At 40.8% G+C, this 17,900-nt stretch overlaps 1 protein-coding gene across 1 annotated transcript in view; it reads right to left on the bottom strand.

Moving 5' to 3' along the window:
- The window catches only part of spg11 (SPG11 vesicle trafficking associated, spatacsin), a 51,910-nt gene that overhangs the window by 32,256 nt on the left and 1,754 nt on the right, over window positions 1-17,900 (bottom strand). The window contains exons 3-17 of the mRNA XM_007905232.2: window positions 17,497-17,724; window positions 16,381-16,579; window positions 15,532-15,672; window positions 14,213-14,655; window positions 13,474-13,619; window positions 12,558-12,693; window positions 11,451-11,606; window positions 10,626-10,813; window positions 9,773-9,949; window positions 9,293-9,364; window positions 5,916-6,040; window positions 5,282-5,475; window positions 4,885-5,083; window positions 4,412-4,615; window positions 1,039-1,145 (exon numbers count right to left, since the gene is read on the bottom strand). Of these exons, the coding sequence (XP_007903423.2) occupies window positions 1,039-1,145; window positions 4,412-4,615; window positions 4,885-5,083; window positions 5,282-5,475; window positions 5,916-6,040; window positions 9,293-9,364; window positions 9,773-9,949; window positions 10,626-10,813; window positions 11,451-11,606; window positions 12,558-12,693; window positions 13,474-13,619; window positions 14,213-14,655; window positions 15,532-15,672; window positions 16,381-16,579; window positions 17,497-17,724 (2,715 nt within the window). The remainder of the gene's footprint in view (window positions 1-1,038; window positions 1,146-4,411; window positions 4,616-4,884; window positions 5,084-5,281; window positions 5,476-5,915; window positions 6,041-9,292; window positions 9,365-9,772; window positions 9,950-10,625; window positions 10,814-11,450; window positions 11,607-12,557; window positions 12,694-13,473; window positions 13,620-14,212; window positions 14,656-15,531; window positions 15,673-16,380; window positions 16,580-17,496; window positions 17,725-17,900) is intronic.

The following is a 17,900-nucleotide window of genomic DNA, read 5'->3' as shown; positions in this document are numbered from 1 at the left end:
AGTAAAGTTTAGTAACTGTAATGTTGTACGTAGGTGGGACATAAACTACCATAGTGTTTTTTAAAAAAATTAATAGCAATAATTCTGTCATTAACATCATCAATATTCTATTTGATCTGCAACATTATAAATGGTGTCATTTCAGCATCAGGCTTGAATGACAATGCAAATCCACTGTTGCTGGTTTTGTTTTAGAAAGAACACACACACACAGATCCTTTTTTACATTGTGCTAAAATGATTCTATTTGAAAGGGACTCTGTGAAACCGCTCCTATCTTGAGCAGCAAGTCTGCAGTGTGTGTGAATGCCCAACTTTAAAGATGTTGAGTTCAAATTACTGAAAGGATATCCCACCTCCTAGGCTTTTTAGTAAATCACAAAACCAACTGTTGTACACACACAGTGTGCACAGAGAAGCACACATGTTCTTAATAATCCATTCTGCAGCTCTGAAATAAGAGTGCTTAGCTCTTGCAGCATTTTTTTGTATAACGTGTTAATTTGATTATTTGTTTAAAAAAAAATGTTTTCAGAAACAGAAGGGGCAAAAGTTGTTTCAACTGACATTGTGTGTTTAAAATGGAAAGGGAAATAGGCAGATACGGTAAAGATTTTTCTACAAGTAAACTAGATTTCTACACACAAAAAAAATCTTATAGCTGCAAGGTGTGTTTGGAACAGGAAATGCTCTCTCCGATCATTTCTTCTCCATAAACTATCAGTACTGGTGACGTTGTGGAAAGTATCTGGAAGCAGGTGGGTTACGGTGCCTGACAGCATTAGAGAAAGTGGAATGAACGCACCCTGTGGAGATGATAAGCTCACTGAAGCACCCCCAGCAGAACACTGATGCATTAGTTAATTCATCACTTTTGCCCCAGGCACATTCCTCAAACCCCGATACTCCACTGTGTTCAGGTCCATTTATTGTTCATATTCACAAACACACAGGTGTGCTATGAGCCGGGCTTAACTCCCATACAATTTAATTAAATACATATACTACTGCGAGTTGGAAATAAATAAAGATCTTCACCTGCACTACTGTTGGAAACCTCTCGTATTCTTACTAGGAATTCAAACCAGGGATGACCCACGTGGAGAGCTCCATCAGCCAGGATCTGGCAATTCGAGGGATTCAACCTGTCAATGACCCAAAGCAAAGACTTCAGAACACAACCACACACACACACTCTCACACACACACACAGACATACACTCACACACTCATAAATTAACTTCAGTATTTGGTTGTAATGTGGAATTCTCTGCCATAAACTGTAGTTGAATCAGAACCCATCTCATTTTTAGAAAGGAATTATATTCATGGTTAAAGAAGGAATATAAAGAGTATTTGGAGTGAGACAGAGTAGAATTAAATTGATCCATGCGGGGAAAATCACAGTCTAGATGTGCCCGACTGGATGACTAACATACATGATCAAGCCCTGAGATAAGCACCATATCCTGATTACAAGTACCTCAATGAACACCTACACCTCTTCACATAAACACGTTGGGATTTTTCTACCTTATGTCCCTACACCCAATTAATGCTTCTCGTATCCTGGACTTAGCTGGGGAGAGTAACACCACTTGGAAAAGCCAGCAAAAGGAAAACAGGTTTCTTGTAGGCAATTTAAGTTGGTTTAAATCTTGGCTGCTAGAAACCTCCAAGGTCTAGAAACCTGAACTCCAACAACAGACATAAGTCAGGCAAAGATCTCAGGCTTGGTACATCTCTTACCACCTGAAAAAGACGTGGAGGGAAAAGCTACAGTTGTTAAGAAAATGCTATGGCCTCTTATCTAATCCAACACATGAATTGCATAACATCATCCACAAGAGGGAGATGTGTTACAGTAAATAATAATAATAATCCCTGCATTTAATATAGTGCTGTTCACATCTTCGAGACGTGTCAAAACGCTTCACAGAATAGACGGTAAAAGGAATTGACTATGTTTTGTGGGCGAAACGCGGCAGCCGATTGCGCACAGCAGCGTCCCACATATGTTCCAAATTGCCTTAGTATTTAAAAACAAAGCAAAAGGTCTCTGCACTCGAACTGGAAGCCAGGCAAGTGACTGCAAACAGATTGCAGGCACAACAGTAAAGAGAAGAATTCTTTCAGGAGTTGTGAGCGATTTTCAGTTGCTCGTTAACAGCCGGCAGGGCAAGCCCACTATTTGCAGTGCCATCAATCGGGCGCAGCCCACTGGTATGTATCAACAGAACGACACACGTGGCCTCTTCTCTATCCTGAGTTGCAGCTGAACATGAACTGATCACACCTGATTCCAGCGACAAACAATACGGTCAATTATCCAACAAAGTGAGCCCACATTAATCACCGGTCATTTCTACATTTGAGATGATTAGTGCATATGATTTAGGAATTAAGGTCATTATTCAAATCCGCAGCTCAGCCCTCAAAATCCTTTGAGCAAACAAAAGATTTATTTTTTTCGTTGCCCGTTATTGCTTCCCCGTGTGTTACAAGTAAGAAGACGAGAGATTTCTTTCAGCGTTCCCAAATGGTTCCCATTGTATCACCGCAATGTCAAACAGACCTCAGCATAATTGCATTCAGATTCCCACTTTGTTTTTATTAAAGTTTCTTCAATTGGCAGAGAAGAAAAATTCTTTATTCGGGACAATAATTGCGCGGGGCCTTGATCTGCCGGGGAAACAATTCCCTCAAGAGATTTAAAACAGCATCTCCAGATGCAGTAGTTCGCTTGCATTTGGCAAATGCCCTAATCGGAGAGAATAATTCTTTTAGGGGTAGTGAGAGGTTTTCAATTGCTCGCTAACAGTCATTTTCACTGCTTTAGGAGACAGCCTACTAAGACCATTGGTACCCATTGATAACAACAACTTGCATTTATACAGCGCCTCACACACAGGGAAGTGCCCCAGAGCGCTCGACAGTGGCAGTGTACCTTCAGGTGTGACCCGAAGATACAATAGAAGGTGCAAACGGGGTCACAGACCGAGCCATTGCCTTATTGATGTTCTAAAGTAAAGATGTCTAGAACTTGCTGACTCTACAGGTAAAAAGTTGTGGTTAAACCCAGTCTCAGGCACGAAAATACATGCGTCCGTACAAACATCAGCACAAAGTGAAACCGCAAGCCTCAAAACAGCAGCATAGTTACTGAAGAGAAGAATAAATTTGCAGCGTCTTCAAAAAAAAGTTTAAGGTTTGCTCGTTGGAACGTGGAATTCTCTGTCATAAACCAATGATTTTTGCTGAGATCATAAATCATAAAAAGGAGTGGGGACTGAGCACAGAGGATAAAATTATATTAGGGAGAGGATGACACTAGTGCAGACTTGATGGTCTAAATGCCCTAATTCTGTGCTGTAACAAATTATGGTTGTACCTACAACCACAGGCACTTTTTTGGGAGTGGGTGGAAACTAACTGAATACAAGTTCAACTTTTTATCCCTCATCAACACAGAAATCCCTCAACACAGAAACCACAAGACACCTCGCAGACAAGGCAGAACTTTTCTGACCACATTTAAGTTCCAACTTTTTTTTTTGCATTCACGATTATTTTAAGAAACCAGCAGGGTTTTAAAATTTTACGAGGAGAATTCCCATCAGATTCCTACCATGTGTTGGAAGGATTTATTTTCTGAAGTCACTGCTTTGAGTTTTCCTCAAAGTCAAAACATCCTGCATGAATTTCCAGACCTGAGAGCCAGAATGATAGACATTCCCAGTTTTCTAATAAATGTTCAATCCATCAGGAGACAGACAAATCAGCATTTCATTTTGGACCTTAGTCTACATTAAGCCAACTAACCTCTAAACTACTGTCAGTTGGCCAAACTACAGCTTGCTGGGCCGTCAAGAATAATAATATAATAATAATAATCCTTGCAGTTGATATAGCGCTTTTCACGTCTTCTAGATGTCTCAAAGCGCTTCACAGAGTATACTGTAAAGTGAATTGACCGTATATTTGTGGGTGAAACGCGGCAGCCAATTGCGCACAGCAGTGTCCCACCAACAGTCATGGATTGAAAATGACCAATTTATTATTGTTTTGGAGGGATTTTTATTAGGCGTGTGGAGTAAGGAAACTTGCCCAAGGTTTTGGCCTGCCTGGAATTGAAACCAGATGTCTCGCTTGCAAGGCGAGTGCTCTATGCACTGAGCTACAGGACTCCGAAGCCTGGACCCCCATCCCCCCTCACCCCCCCGAATATTCACACTAGCCGAGATAAGTCCGTGTTTGATTGGTAATATGTTTCCAGGTTATTTTCTTAATTGATGCCATAAATCAAGAAATAGTCAATCGAGAAAATTTATCTTGTTGGCGACCAAAAAGGTTGGCCATCACTGCTTGACGATTTCAGTACCAATGTTGATCTTGAGAGCATTCCACTTACCTGTAATAATCCAAATAGGCGTACAAGAGATAGCGAAGTCCATGCTCAAGGCAGTAGAGGACAAAACAGTTGTGGAAGTCGAGTCCTTGGGATGACTGGTAGGTTGGCACAGGATGAGGTTCCTGCATTATTCCCCCTGTGCAGCCAAGCCTTAACAGAAGCTGTTTGAAGTCTGCTAGTTCTGATGGGATGTACACACCTTTCCTATTAGACAAAGGATGGGGGAGAAAAGGCCAATGTTATTGGCGTCGTTCTGGATTTGTCAGAGGAATCTCTTGGCATCCACCTCTAACTATAATTGAAAGGATCAACCTTCCTTTGTGGGACACTGTGTGTGCCCCAGAATGAAGGCATTGTGCAATAAACTTGATCTCTCCATTACCTGAACATACTGAATATTTTACAGAGCAGAATGAATGAGGACATTCTGCTGTGCTTTTGTTGCTAGGCTTGGTAATGTTAGAAGGATGTACCTTGCCAACTTGTCCAGGATCTCGTTCCTCATGTAGCTACTGCAGAGTGTGTTCTGATTCACAGTCTCTTGTGTGAGAAGCGGCCAATTCTCAGGGCTCTCAGCGCTCTGGGGCGTTTCGATCCAAGCACAGAGTTTGGACCAGCAATGGCGAGAAGTCAGGTGGCTCCACAATACCTCAGGACTGCAGGAGTGCATCGCTGAGAAGAAATACAGAGGAGAAAATCATATTTCCAACAAAAGAAGAACAAAACAAATGATTAAAACAAAAATTACAGAAGTAAGGCAACCCCCACCTTATAACAACCACAATTTGCATTTATGTAGTGCCCCTCACGATGGGTAGAGTCCCAGAGCACTTATTATGCTGTGTTTCAGATGCTATAACACAAGCGTACCTGTGTTCGACTCTCTGGATAACTGGATTCTCTCCTTTGAGGCCTCATCCCACCACTTGGCCCAATCTAACAGTATCACGCAGGGGTCAGTGTTGCTGCTCTGACGCTGCTCGCCCATCCCAATTTCACAGTTCAGAATTTGCTCCAGAATACCACTATATTTGGGATCGATATCTTCAACCTGCTGCAGTGAGCTGCAAAAGCACAAGGAACTAAGAGTTGTATTAATTGTTGAGAAGGGAACTATATTTAATATATATATATATATAGAGAGAGAGAGAGAATCCATGATTCAATGAAACACATGCCTATTAGTTGTGAATGAGGCAAATTAGTGCTAAAATCAGGTGGCTGCAAGTGATTGAAGTGAACATAACTTTTTTATGAAATTAATGTACAAAATTGCTCAACAAACTATAAAATGTAACCGTAGTTAACTGTGTTTTAAAAACACCTAATGAACTACATCGTAAAACACATACAAGTCGGGGAACTTGAGGCAGTAATTTAGCCTGTGGGTCTGCCATGGTTGGGAAACTGCTCTTGCAGTAAATTACACAGTCAGGGTGGTTTGACTGGTTCGTTGATTTATAATTCACTGTGTGCCATTGTTTGTGTAGTGCTTTGGTGCTACCTGATACACAAGGGACATTCCATCGAGTCTCCGGAAGAGGAGTAGAGCTTTTCTGCAGAGTGAACAAACTTCACCATCTCCTTCTCTTGTTCAGAAAAACAGTTCTGATTCTGAAGGCTTTCCACCTGATAACAAGCGGAAAAACATCTCTGTAGTGTCAACATGTTACATGTGTGTCTGTGTGTGTGTGTGTGTGGGGGGGGGGGGGAAGGGGAAGGAATAATAATAACAATCCTCGCATTTCCAATGGTGCCTTATCACGTCTTCGAGACATCTCAAATCACTTCACAGAATATACCATGGAGTGAATTGACTGCATAATTTGTGGGTGAGTAGGAAGAGAGGAGTGGAAAGGGAAAGTAGGAATAACCAGCTTACCTTCACACCCAAAACACATTTGCAAAATTCAAACATTGCCTTCTATTAAGGCTGCCAAAAGTTACAGATTTAAATCACTGCAGGATCACACGCACTTGGAAAGAGAAATGAACACTTCAATATAGTCTTGGTGTGAGCCAGATGTTCGGGATTACTAAATTGTGATGCCTTTAAAGAAAAGACGCTTTACATTTATAATCTAAAACAGTCACACAAATTAAAACAAATTAACACCTGTGGAGTGGTGTGAGCTATTGGCGCCCACAAATAGATTTAAAATGAAACGCACAAGCACATTTCACTAGGGTATGAAGTATCCCAGTGACGCATTCTAGATAATTCTTAGATTTTTGTTCATATCCATGATCTCTCCCGCCCCACAACGAATGACAAATCTTAGCAGCATCTTCACAAAGCGCCACTGAGATTAAACCAGACACTTCCACACCAGAAGGAGAGAAAGGTCAGTAGAGATATGGTCTGGAGTTCTCAAGCGTATTAATAATGGAGGCTAGGTCATAATCTGTCAGAAATAAATATACACGCACACAATTTTATAAAGAAAGAGGTTTGACAAGCAAATTGAGGAGCTGGCTATTAGCGCTTCCGAGATGGGTACATATGGCTGTCATTAGAAAAGCACTTAAGTAAAGATTGAGATGAGTTTTAGTGAGATTTAACGAGAGGTTTTGATAGATGCAGATATTATTCCAAGCATGTTAAGGTTTGTTACATGTACTCACATTCATAGCCAATCATTTGAAACAATGCGAGAGAAAGAGTTCAATTGTTCAACTCATATTCTTACAGCACAATATGTAGGCGGCAAAGTTTTTAATTTCAGAATAGGAATTGGCCAGGGGGAAGGGGGGAGAGAACGAGAGACAAAACAAAGCAATTTAATCTAGCTATTTCATTGACCACATAATGATATTTCATGCAATTTACTCTTATTAATAGTTAAAAACATACATCCGTCAGCCAGAAAGTTTCCAATTTGTGATTCATAATTATGAAATCATAATTATTTTCAGCGTTTCATTCTTCCTCCTGCCTACTTAACACCACGGGTCTTTTAGTGAATGCACTCTCTTTTAGATCCACATAACACAAAACACTTTTTAAATTAAAAAATTCTGGGTTTCATAGACCACAAAGATCCATGCAAGTACTCTTTAGTTTATTCCCCCATCCCATCCCCTCCCCCACTGGACCCCTTCCAAAATATACAGCTGCAAAGTGGTTCTGTAAACTCTTGCTCCGAACACCACAAAGCCTGCATCGATAAATATGCACAATGTTCCTGAATCCACTAAAATAAAGCTTGATAAGGCAATCCCCCCTTTCCCTCCATTAGTGGCTTCTTCTTATAAAAAAGACAAATAAGAATATAATAATTCATGCATTTGATACGCCTTATCACCTCGTTGAAACGTCTCAAAGCGCTTCACAGAATATACTGTAAAGTGTAATGACTCTGTATTCTGTAGGCGGACCGCGGCAGCCAATTGCGCACACCAGTGTCCCACCACTCAAATGAGTGCTCAATGAATGGCAGAATGCCACAGCACTCTGTAGAACCAAGGCTCAATGCCAGAGTAATGCGAGTTCAATGTTACTCAGATTTTGTCCTCTGCTGTGGAAAGAGAAAAGGGAGGGGAGCGCAGCTTAGGGGGAAAAGAGCCTTCCTGCTAAATAACCTTTTGTGAGTTTTAGCAGCTGGCAATATTAATGTATGAGTAATAAACAGACCAATGGAAGCAAGATGTACACAAACGTAAAGTGGCTGTTTAAAAAGAGACATAGCTGCTCAACGTGTTATCCTAAAACACCATACAAGGCAATATTGATCGATGTGCAGTTACCATCAAATGGACGCTGACGTGATAGTGATTGCAGGGCACAGAATGGAGTGAGCAACACAAGGAAAAAGAGAGCTTCAGGGATGTGGACACTTTGCAGAAAGTTAGGAGATAAAAACGTAATGGCTTTTAGCAAACCATGCCTGCAATTTAAACAGTATCAGCCGAAATACAGTTATAATATAATAATCCTTGCATTTGATATAGCGCCTTATCACACCGTTGAGACGTCTCAAAGCGCTTCATAGAATATATCGTAAAGCGAATTGACTGTATATTTTACGTACAAGCCATGCATTTCACTGGTCAATATACAATTGGAGAACCTTGGATCAATCATTTCTGCATCAATGTAAACCACATACTTCATTATGTGTATGTGATTTATACTGAAAAACTGCCAAGTACCGAAATCAGATAACATTCACTCCATTGATTCTCTTTCTGCTATTGACAAACCACTTTGACTTTCTACAAACTAAATAATTTTCCTTGTTCAAACATTTATAAAGGCAATACTCATGTTCTTAAAGATTTCCACTTTTACAAAATATTTCCATTATTCAGGCATCTATAAAGGCAAATTACATCCTCAAAAGACTTCCTTCCTTTCCTTTCTAACAACCTAACTTCAATCACTGGGAGCCATTAGAATTCCACAGTTTAATACCCTGCATTGGAGTCACAGGATAAGCTAAGATTTTTTCCATGAAGGTCATTTTCAACTTGATGAGATCCACAATGGGTCAGCAACGCAATGCAACATAGATTATATTTTTAAGGCTACTCGTCTCAGAGGGTTCCCCAGCCCCCACACACACCTTCACCCCACAGACACACACACACACACCACACACAAAAGGCCAAACAGCCTCCATCACTTCACTCAGTTGTGCCATAATTAAAAGATACAGTTTCAGACCCACTTCTGATCACTATCCTGTCCAAATTACTGAAAAATGCCCTTCTGAATGGAAAAATCAAGTTGAACTGTGATTCCCACCACAATCCCAGGAAAAACGCTGAGCAAACAGCACCTGGCTCAGCAACTGGATTACTTAAAACTTACGATTTAACCCACCACACGCTCCCTATTGACATTGCTCACCAACTACAGTGCACACGAAGATTTCTTACCAGAAAGTCTCTTAGATCTCTGTCAGCCGTGTAGCAGCAAATATGGCGCAGTTGTTTTGTCACATCAAAACCCTTCAAATCAAAATAAACGGAAACAAAACATTTTACTCTCAAGTGGAGAACAGGAGGCAAAAGAAAATGAAACATTTTAGAGAGATTGTCAGGTAGAACAGCTGAAAACTATACAGTTACAGAAATTATTATTCTTATAACAAGTGGTGGGTTCAAACTATATTTAATTGATGGTAAAGTAGTTACTGAAGTAAGAAATGGGCAAATAACAATAGTGTATTCCTTCGTGTGCCAGCTTTTTGAGGAATCCAATGCAAAAATGTCCAATGCTCCATAAAGAGTGCCAATAACAGCCTCAATCAAACCTGCAGTGAACAATCCAAAGTTTAAATCACCTCCACTTTGCATTGACATGTCCCACAAATAGAAAGTCTGGTAAATTCTTGCAATATCTTGCAAATTGCTTACCATGTTCTTCAGAAGTGCACTAGCCTCTTTCAGGTCTTTTCTTAAAAGGCAATTGTAAGTCAGATTCAAGCCTGCTTGCACAAGTTGTTGGAGAGACTTGGCAGGGTTCTGCTGTGTTCTGAAGTAGGCCTGAGCTTGCGGGATACAATCGCTCAGTATGGCATCGCGAATGACTTCCTGGAAAAAGCAAGAGCACCATTCCTTCTAAGCGGAAAGAGTTGAAACTAAACAAGAAGCAAGTTTATGGTGGTCATACAAGCTCCGAATGCCAAGATTCGCTTTGAAGACTTAATCTGCGTTTCAGTCATCGCTCAAGTTCCTTGGGTGAAAATTTACGTACTGCTTAGCGCGGAACCAAATCAAAAATGTCATACACCCACACAGGCCAAAGCAAGTTCTTATTCTAAACGTTTCAAACTCCCAATCAATGAATCGAGGATATAGATTTCCCACCTATTCTAACGGTTGTTTGGCCTGCAGTAGTTGAGGTACAACAATAATAACCCTTGTGTTTGATATAGTCATTTATTTTCAGCGCAAGTCTGTGTGATGGGCGCTATATAAATGCAAGTCCTTGTTATCACATTGAAACTTCAAGAACTACAGAGTTTTTCGGTAAAGTGTAGTGACTGCATTTGTAGCTGAATGCAACAGCCAAATGGTGCACAGTGACATCCTACAGTCTTGAAATGATTAAGACTTTTTTTTCCTATCTGGGGGATTGCTGGCCAGGCCACAGAAGAAATGGGCCCTGGGTATTGAACGATTCAATGTTCCAGCCATTGAAAATGCCTTATGTCAATTTCAACCCAGATTACAGATTAAACAAAGCAGCACTGGGTCAGGTTCTTACATCAGTGCTCAGGTTCTTCCACTTCACAAAAGCCCGATAGCCATCTGGTAGTGCTCCCTCTTCATCCAGGTCATCAACAGTTACACTCTCATTCGGAGGAGTCCTGGGATATTTTTTCATGAATTTACGAAGCTCGGTAATATAGCCAGTCAGATAGTCCACACACTTCTGCTTGCACTCATCCAACTCTAGAGCCAAATGCAACAAGATTTTGTTAAGGAAAGGTATACACAAAAAGAACATTGTTTTGAGTGTCACGGAGGTCACAGAGCAAGGAGAATGAAGCTAACAGTAAACCCTAAACATTCTAAGGTTTGAGGACATAGCCGTGGGGTTTTTTTTAGACAAATTAATATTCTAAGTATTTGGTGAAAATTATTTCCCCAAAACAAACTCTCAAGTAAAATGTGCTTCTCCAAGGAAGAGGAAGCAGGAAGCATTACAATCACTGATTGCTCACATCTCCTACCAGCCAACACAAGAGCTGTACTTACCAGAGGTCAATCTATTCACAGATGAGAAACTGCACATAATACAGCAGAGCAAGAAGCACTCAATCGAAAAACAGATGGCTGTAATTTTTTTTGGCGTCTACCTATATAATTATCCTTGCATTTGATATACATGTCTCTGAGACGTCTCAAAGCGCTTCATAGAATATACAGTGAATTCACTTTAAAGTATATTTTGTGGGCGAAATGCGGCAGCCAACTGCGCACAGCAGTGTCCCCACAACGAGTTGAAAAAAGCTCATGACAACTGTGAAAATCTCACTCCGTGTTACTAAAACTATTTTCAAAGTCCAGGCCACAGCACCAGTCCCACCTGCTGATTGCATTAGAAGCTCTTGCATTTGCTTGTTGAGGAACGTCAAGGTGAGATTCAGGAGCTGTTCAGAAAACTGTTTGCTCTGAGTTTCAGAATCGTTTTCCCTGATCGCAGAACACAACAGATCCAAAGCAGGTGTGATTTCTTCTACATCTGTGATGTGTCGGGCGGGGAAGAAAAGAGAGAAGAGAAACAACTGTGATTAAAGTACATCTTAGTGTGAAAGGATTATTAAATGGGAATATTTAGGAGTGCCAATAGCAGGGAAGAGGGGTTCCAAAGCACTGAAAAGGCATCACACAAGTCAGAGAACTGTAGCTTCACTCTGCCATCTTGCCTACATGCAGGTTTGACATTCTGAGATGTGCACAGTTCTTGTTGAAAATTTTAGGTGGTTAAACTGCCAACCACTCAAATTTCTCACTTGGGTGTCTCAGAAAAATAACCAGCCCTCGAATGCTGTCCAGTGACCCCCGCTGGAAGTGATTTGCGCGGAGCTTAGTTGAGAACCCGTAGGAGCAGCTGTCATTTAACCATTCTCCCTCCTCCGCCAGGCAATTAATTACTTTGCTAACTCTCACTTAACAAATCAACGTTCCTCGAGCAAGATTCAGCTGACGCCAAGAAACTTCAGACTTCCCCTCCCCGATTCTCTATAGAAGCTAAACTCCTGATGAATATTACCCAGGAGTGATTACATCGCAGTGTGATTTCATGAGTAATCGCAACAATCAGCCGAATGTCTTGATGAGATTATTACTTTGCAATCCCTCTGAAGAACGTATACTGTGGAGTTTGTGCAAAATTTTATTAAACCCTTGTTTTGTACTTAAAATATTCCTGTTCTGAACTGTGTAGAAAAGAAGCAAAGTCCTCCATGGCCTTGCTCCTCCCTACCTCTGTGACCTACCAACTCCATATAGACCTGTCCGCTCCCTCCGCTCAGCGAGCTCCAGTCTGCTCCATGTCCTTGCACCATTTTGCCTCTGGCTATTGCTGCAATATTCTCCTGCCCATGCCCTTTGCTCTTTTGATTCTGGTCCTAAGCTTGTTACCCTACCGTACATTCACATGTAGTGTTACAGTCCGGCCCACATTGCTTACTTGTTAACTGTGCCAGAGAAGTCATTGTGGTTCCCAAATGATCCTGTACCAGAAATCCTGTAGGTACACAGAACAGGCTCTCTTTGCTCTTCAGGAAGAAATCAACCATGTCTAGTTGCCGGTTCTCAATCCCAGCCTGAAATATAAAAACATAACCCACAGGATTACTCCGCACAATCTGACCACAAACAACCACAGATCAGGAATTAGTAATCGGGAAGGTGAGGGGCACGTAAATCTTAGAATGGCCAATAATCCCCATTTGGATTACAAGATATTTGTGCTAAGGCCAAGTATGAGGCCAAACACACTGAAATCTCCAAACACTTGCAACAAGTATTTGCTTCAGGATTCATAACATTTTTTGGCTCTGCTCTGAGTTATTTAAAAGTTCCCTCAACCGCTTCACAGAGAGCTGGTTCCCAGCGCATTCCATGTGACAAAGAACAGGTAGCTAGTTAATAGTCGCACGTGACAATTGCCAGAATGACAGGTTTTGGTCAACAGCCAATGTTATATGGGAGGAAAGTATGCACCGAGTTTGGCAAAAGTCCAGAGTGAATNAAAAAACCTGTCAATTCACTCAACACGTTTAATGAAAATCCAATAAAAAGCTGTTTTTCAAAGAAAAATTCATAGTAGCAGATGTGTAGGTGTTTACACAATATGCTCTATTTTCATACCAGGTCTGGTACGAATCTGACTAAAGCCTTCAGTTCAGACTGGAGTCAGTTTCAAAGGAAAATTAAGTTTGAATGAGTACATTTTACTCTTTCCCTTTTATTAAAGAACATCAGGATTTAAGACTACAGAGTGTGTTGCACACCCACAAATGAATTGTAGTGAAATCTCCTGATGAACAGTACCAATTTAAAATGTAATTTAAAAAGTCTGCAGCAATCTCCATTTCTATTACCTCTAATGCGTGGATGGGAATAGAACAACGGCTCCAATGGTTGAGGTGACACAGTGAATCCACAATGCCTGCTTTCCCATAAATCATCAAATGGTTCAGCAGATCCTCCTGAGAGAAGCCAAACAGCACCATGGAGAGACCAGAGTCTAGACAAAACAAATTGGAGCCACGTTATTGATTTTATATTACATTAACAGCTGTACACATTTGTCAACCCAATTTTCTGCCATAGATTTGGATTATTTACTATGAGCGTGAGGACATTTCACAGCGCTCCTAACTCGCGATTCTCTGAAATCGTGGGAATATTTTGCATCTTCCAAATGTAGATTCCCAGTCAAATCATCGCTCTGGAGAATAGACCATTGCAGAGATCAGAAGTCAGGGACTGAAGCAAAACTGAACTGAAGCCAGGCATCTTCCTGCCATTTGATTATTCACACTTTTGTTAATTCCTATCTGGCATTTTCGAATGCATTCCTTGCAATCTCCCTAGTTCCATCATTCACAAGCTTCAGCTAATCCAAAACCCCACTACACGCATCCTGACCTGAAGCTCCATAGGCCCATTGCCCGAGTCGTCGCCAGGCTCCATTGACTCCTTATCTCCCAACACATTGACTTCCTCACCCTCACTACAAATCCCTATACCGCCCACAGCATCTCCTTATCTTTCCGTGAATTCGAGGTAACCCTAACCCTAGCTGACACCTGAAATCACAATCATACACCTTCGTACCTGTGAGAAACAAACATAACTGCTCCTTCCCATCATCCTCAACGGGCACACAGTGGCCATCCAGGTGATGATACATCACTTCTTGAGTTTCCAAGTCCCAGAATACAACTGTCACTGACTCACTGTCCGGTGTGGCGAGTGAGAATAAAATGCTGAATCCAGAAACGGACACGGTTTCAACCCTCATCGTTTCCTTCAGCCCTTGAAGCTGCACCACCCCTCTCAATTCATTTGCCAGGAGGCCTTTATTCACATCTTCTCTTTGTGCAAAAACTTTGGTCACTTTCTGCTGAGATTGTGCAAAGTCAATATGGTGGTGGACGTCATTTGGGTTTGGAGGTGAGAGGTGGTTATACCAGGAGGAAGGGGATCTGTTCTGCAAGCCTTCTGCTGACGGTGCTTTAGTCTGGTTGTAGAAAGTTGCCAACCGAGCCTTCCATGACCTGTTAATATTTTTAAACACAAATACAGTAAATTGTATACAATGATTGTTTGGCAATAAACAGTGAATTGGCCAATTACTCTTTCTACATTTGCATTTCCACCCAGGAATTCAATCTATTTGTAGAAAAAGATAGTGCTATAGATTCTTTCATTTCCGCTTTCTTTTGATGTAATAATAATGATAAACCTTGCATTTGATATAGTGCCTCATCACGTCTTTGAAACGTCTCAAAGAGCTTCTGTAAAGTGAATTGACTATATTTTGTGGAAGAAAAACCTGATACCTGAACCCAATTAATTCCAATCTCTGAATTCCTTCTATATAAAGGCATCTCCTAAACTCAAGACCTGGATCCTTGTGGAACTCAGAAAAGCTTCATGAAAATGTATATAAAGTTCACTGAATAGCTTTGGCAGTGCTAGAAAATTCCTCAAGTACTTGGATAGTTGATTGAAAATTAAATTGAATTCTTCTCATTCTCTGCATAAACAACTGCACTGATTGCAATCTCCAAACATCAAACAATGAAGTAGGGGCAATCAGATTAAGACTGTATGGTTCCAATCACCATAACAAACTGAATGGCATAGATAGATCATCAGTGAGGCAGTGAATAATCGACCCTGGGTATCAAGAATAGAAAATGTTTTCCAGTCTGCACCACTAACTTTCCTTACTTTAAGCACAATATTAACTAACAAGAAAAATTAAGTGACGAAGCTCCAGCAACTCACAAAGTTCACCGACTAAACATTTGGAACTCTTGACATCAACTACACTGCTTTCACAAAGAATGCACGATTCCACGCAAGGCAATGAAATGTATTCAAATTATTTTATATTCAAAACAGCTTCCACAGAGGTTTACTCTTACCTGTCTGTCTGAAATGGTAGGTTAAGTACTTTATCGCTGTACACAGAACTGGCAATCTCATCCTCATCAATGCCAGCAGGCGCTTTCAAAGGCAAGTTGACAGAAGCTTTACTCACGCGCCTCAAATGCTCAGGGTGTTTTCTGAAAGAAAGAAAATCATCATTTGAATTTCACAGAAGATATGAATCCTGAAGGAAACACAGCAGGAATGATCTTCTCCTGTGTCCCACTCAAGGGCATGTTAAAGAGAAGGGCATTAGAGCATGCTGAAACCGAATGGGAATGATGCCAAGTATCAGCACTGAAGGTCAACTTCCACAACACAAAAAGCTCTGTACAGTACATCTCTTCAATTGCAGGAATGTATTTTAAATAGAAGATGCAGAGCATGGAAGGGGTCATTATATTGACAAGACTTCCTGCATAATATAAAAAGTTGATCGCTTGCATAAAACATTACCTATTCTGAGGAAACATAAACGCTGCTGCTCACCAGGACTATCAGTTAACATGAATCTCCTGAATTCAGACCATGTTTAACCGCAGGCTTTAGACAATACAACTGGTTATATTTTTTGTTAAGTAAGAGTATCAAGGGATATGAGGCAAATAGAATCTATGGATCTAATAGAATGGCGGAACAGACTTGAGGTGCTGACGGCCTACTCCTGTTCCTATGTTTCCTGTGTTCCTATGTTTGATTGACTACTGAATCTTTACCAGATATTCTCACTGCATTATACAAGTAGATACAGAAGTTTCCAACATCCCATGTTGTTGGCAGAACTGTGATTTGTTAGCAACCATTGATTTCAGATTTCACTTTTACAAGCAGGATTATCAGTTTACCTGAAATAGATTTCCAAGTCGACACAAAAGGCGCAGTTAAAGCAGTTCACAACTACTACCACATCCAGCTCGTGTGATACCCACAGTCTGGTCAGATTGGAGAGATCACAGAGCTCATTTGTCTCTTCAGTGAACCCAGACTGGCAAATTGCAAGATGAACACTACCCAGCTGCTTCCCATCCACAGTGCTGTAAATGTCTTCAAAAGGACTGCATTAAGAAAAGTAATTGTAGAGCATTAGAAGCACTTAGGGCCCTATTTTGTCCTATTACTGCATTAGCAATATTATACACTTAAGACATTTTTTTCTTCCCTCCTGATCATCTGGGAGCATTTGACTAGGTTCTTGCTCTCATGCCTCAAGATCACTTTCTCTCCTCTTCCCTCCAACCACCATAAGCCATATATTGAGCATGTTGAAATCTCCTATCATTAGCTCAAGATGACACAGTATCAAACCCCTTGAAGTGTCTTACATAGAATGGCACGGAAACAAGCCATTTTGCCCAAATACCCAAGCTGGTTTTTATATTCCCTCCCTCCTATTCCACTCTCTTATACCCTCTATTTACTTGCTACCCGTGTCGACCCTCAAAGCCATTTCCTGATAGCTCTCTTCATTCAAGTAGCTCAGTAAAGTACATTTTCCCCCAGTTTGGTATGTTAGTTCTGAATGCTTTTAGGTATTGTTTGAGAAATTAACAAATGATTAGCTTCCGAATTCAAAAAATTCTAGTCTTGGAATTTACTTGAACATTGAAGGAGGTTCATTTCTGACATCTATATTTAGTCCTTCTCTGAATTGAGAGTTCTGCTATTGAATGTAATACTTAACTCAAAGGCTGTTCTGCTAACTGTAATTAATAATAATTCCTCCAAAACAAAACAATAATAAATTGGTCATTTTCATTCTACGACTGTTTGTGGGACATTGCTGTGCGCAATTGGCTGCCGCGTTCGCCCACAAATATATGGTCAATTCACTTTACAGCATATTCTGTGAAGAGCTTTGAGACGTCTAGAAGACATGAAAAGTGCTATATCAAATGCAAGGACTTATTCATAATCTGCTTTAAGCATTAGCAATACGTTAAAGAAGAGGAGAAAAAGGATACAGATCCAGCCTGCGCTGTCCAACAAGAAGAGCATTTCTTGGCAAATCTGTCCGTCTGTTATTGTCCCTGGAGTCTGCTGAGGTAGACACAGACCAAAGCCATCCAAAGCATCTGCTTCTGAAGTTCCCTCCAACCAAAACACATGAAGTAGAATACAACTGTCCAGCAGTATGAAGGACTTGCTATCCTTAAACGACAGAATCTTCACTTCAAACGACAATGGCAGACCTGCAACACAATACAACACACAACGTACTTTTAATCTATTTAGTTATCAAGAGTTTTGAGTTTTAAACTTAACAGGCCAGGGGCAGCACTTATGAGATTTCCCAAGAATAAGAGGCTGCCACTAAGGTTGGTAAATTGACTGATATCATTCACACCCTCGGAAACAAGACTTTGAA

The sequence above is a fragment of the Callorhinchus milii genome, unplaced genomic scaffold (genome assembly GCF_018977255.1).
Source record: "Callorhinchus milii isolate IMCB2004 unplaced genomic scaffold, IMCB_Cmil_1.0 Scaffold22, whole genome shotgun sequence".
Taxonomy (NCBI): domain Eukaryota; kingdom Metazoa; phylum Chordata; class Chondrichthyes; order Chimaeriformes; family Callorhinchidae; genus Callorhinchus; species Callorhinchus milii.
Note: the sequence above shows the minus strand (reverse complement) of the source record. Positions and strands in the feature narration are given on the sequence as shown.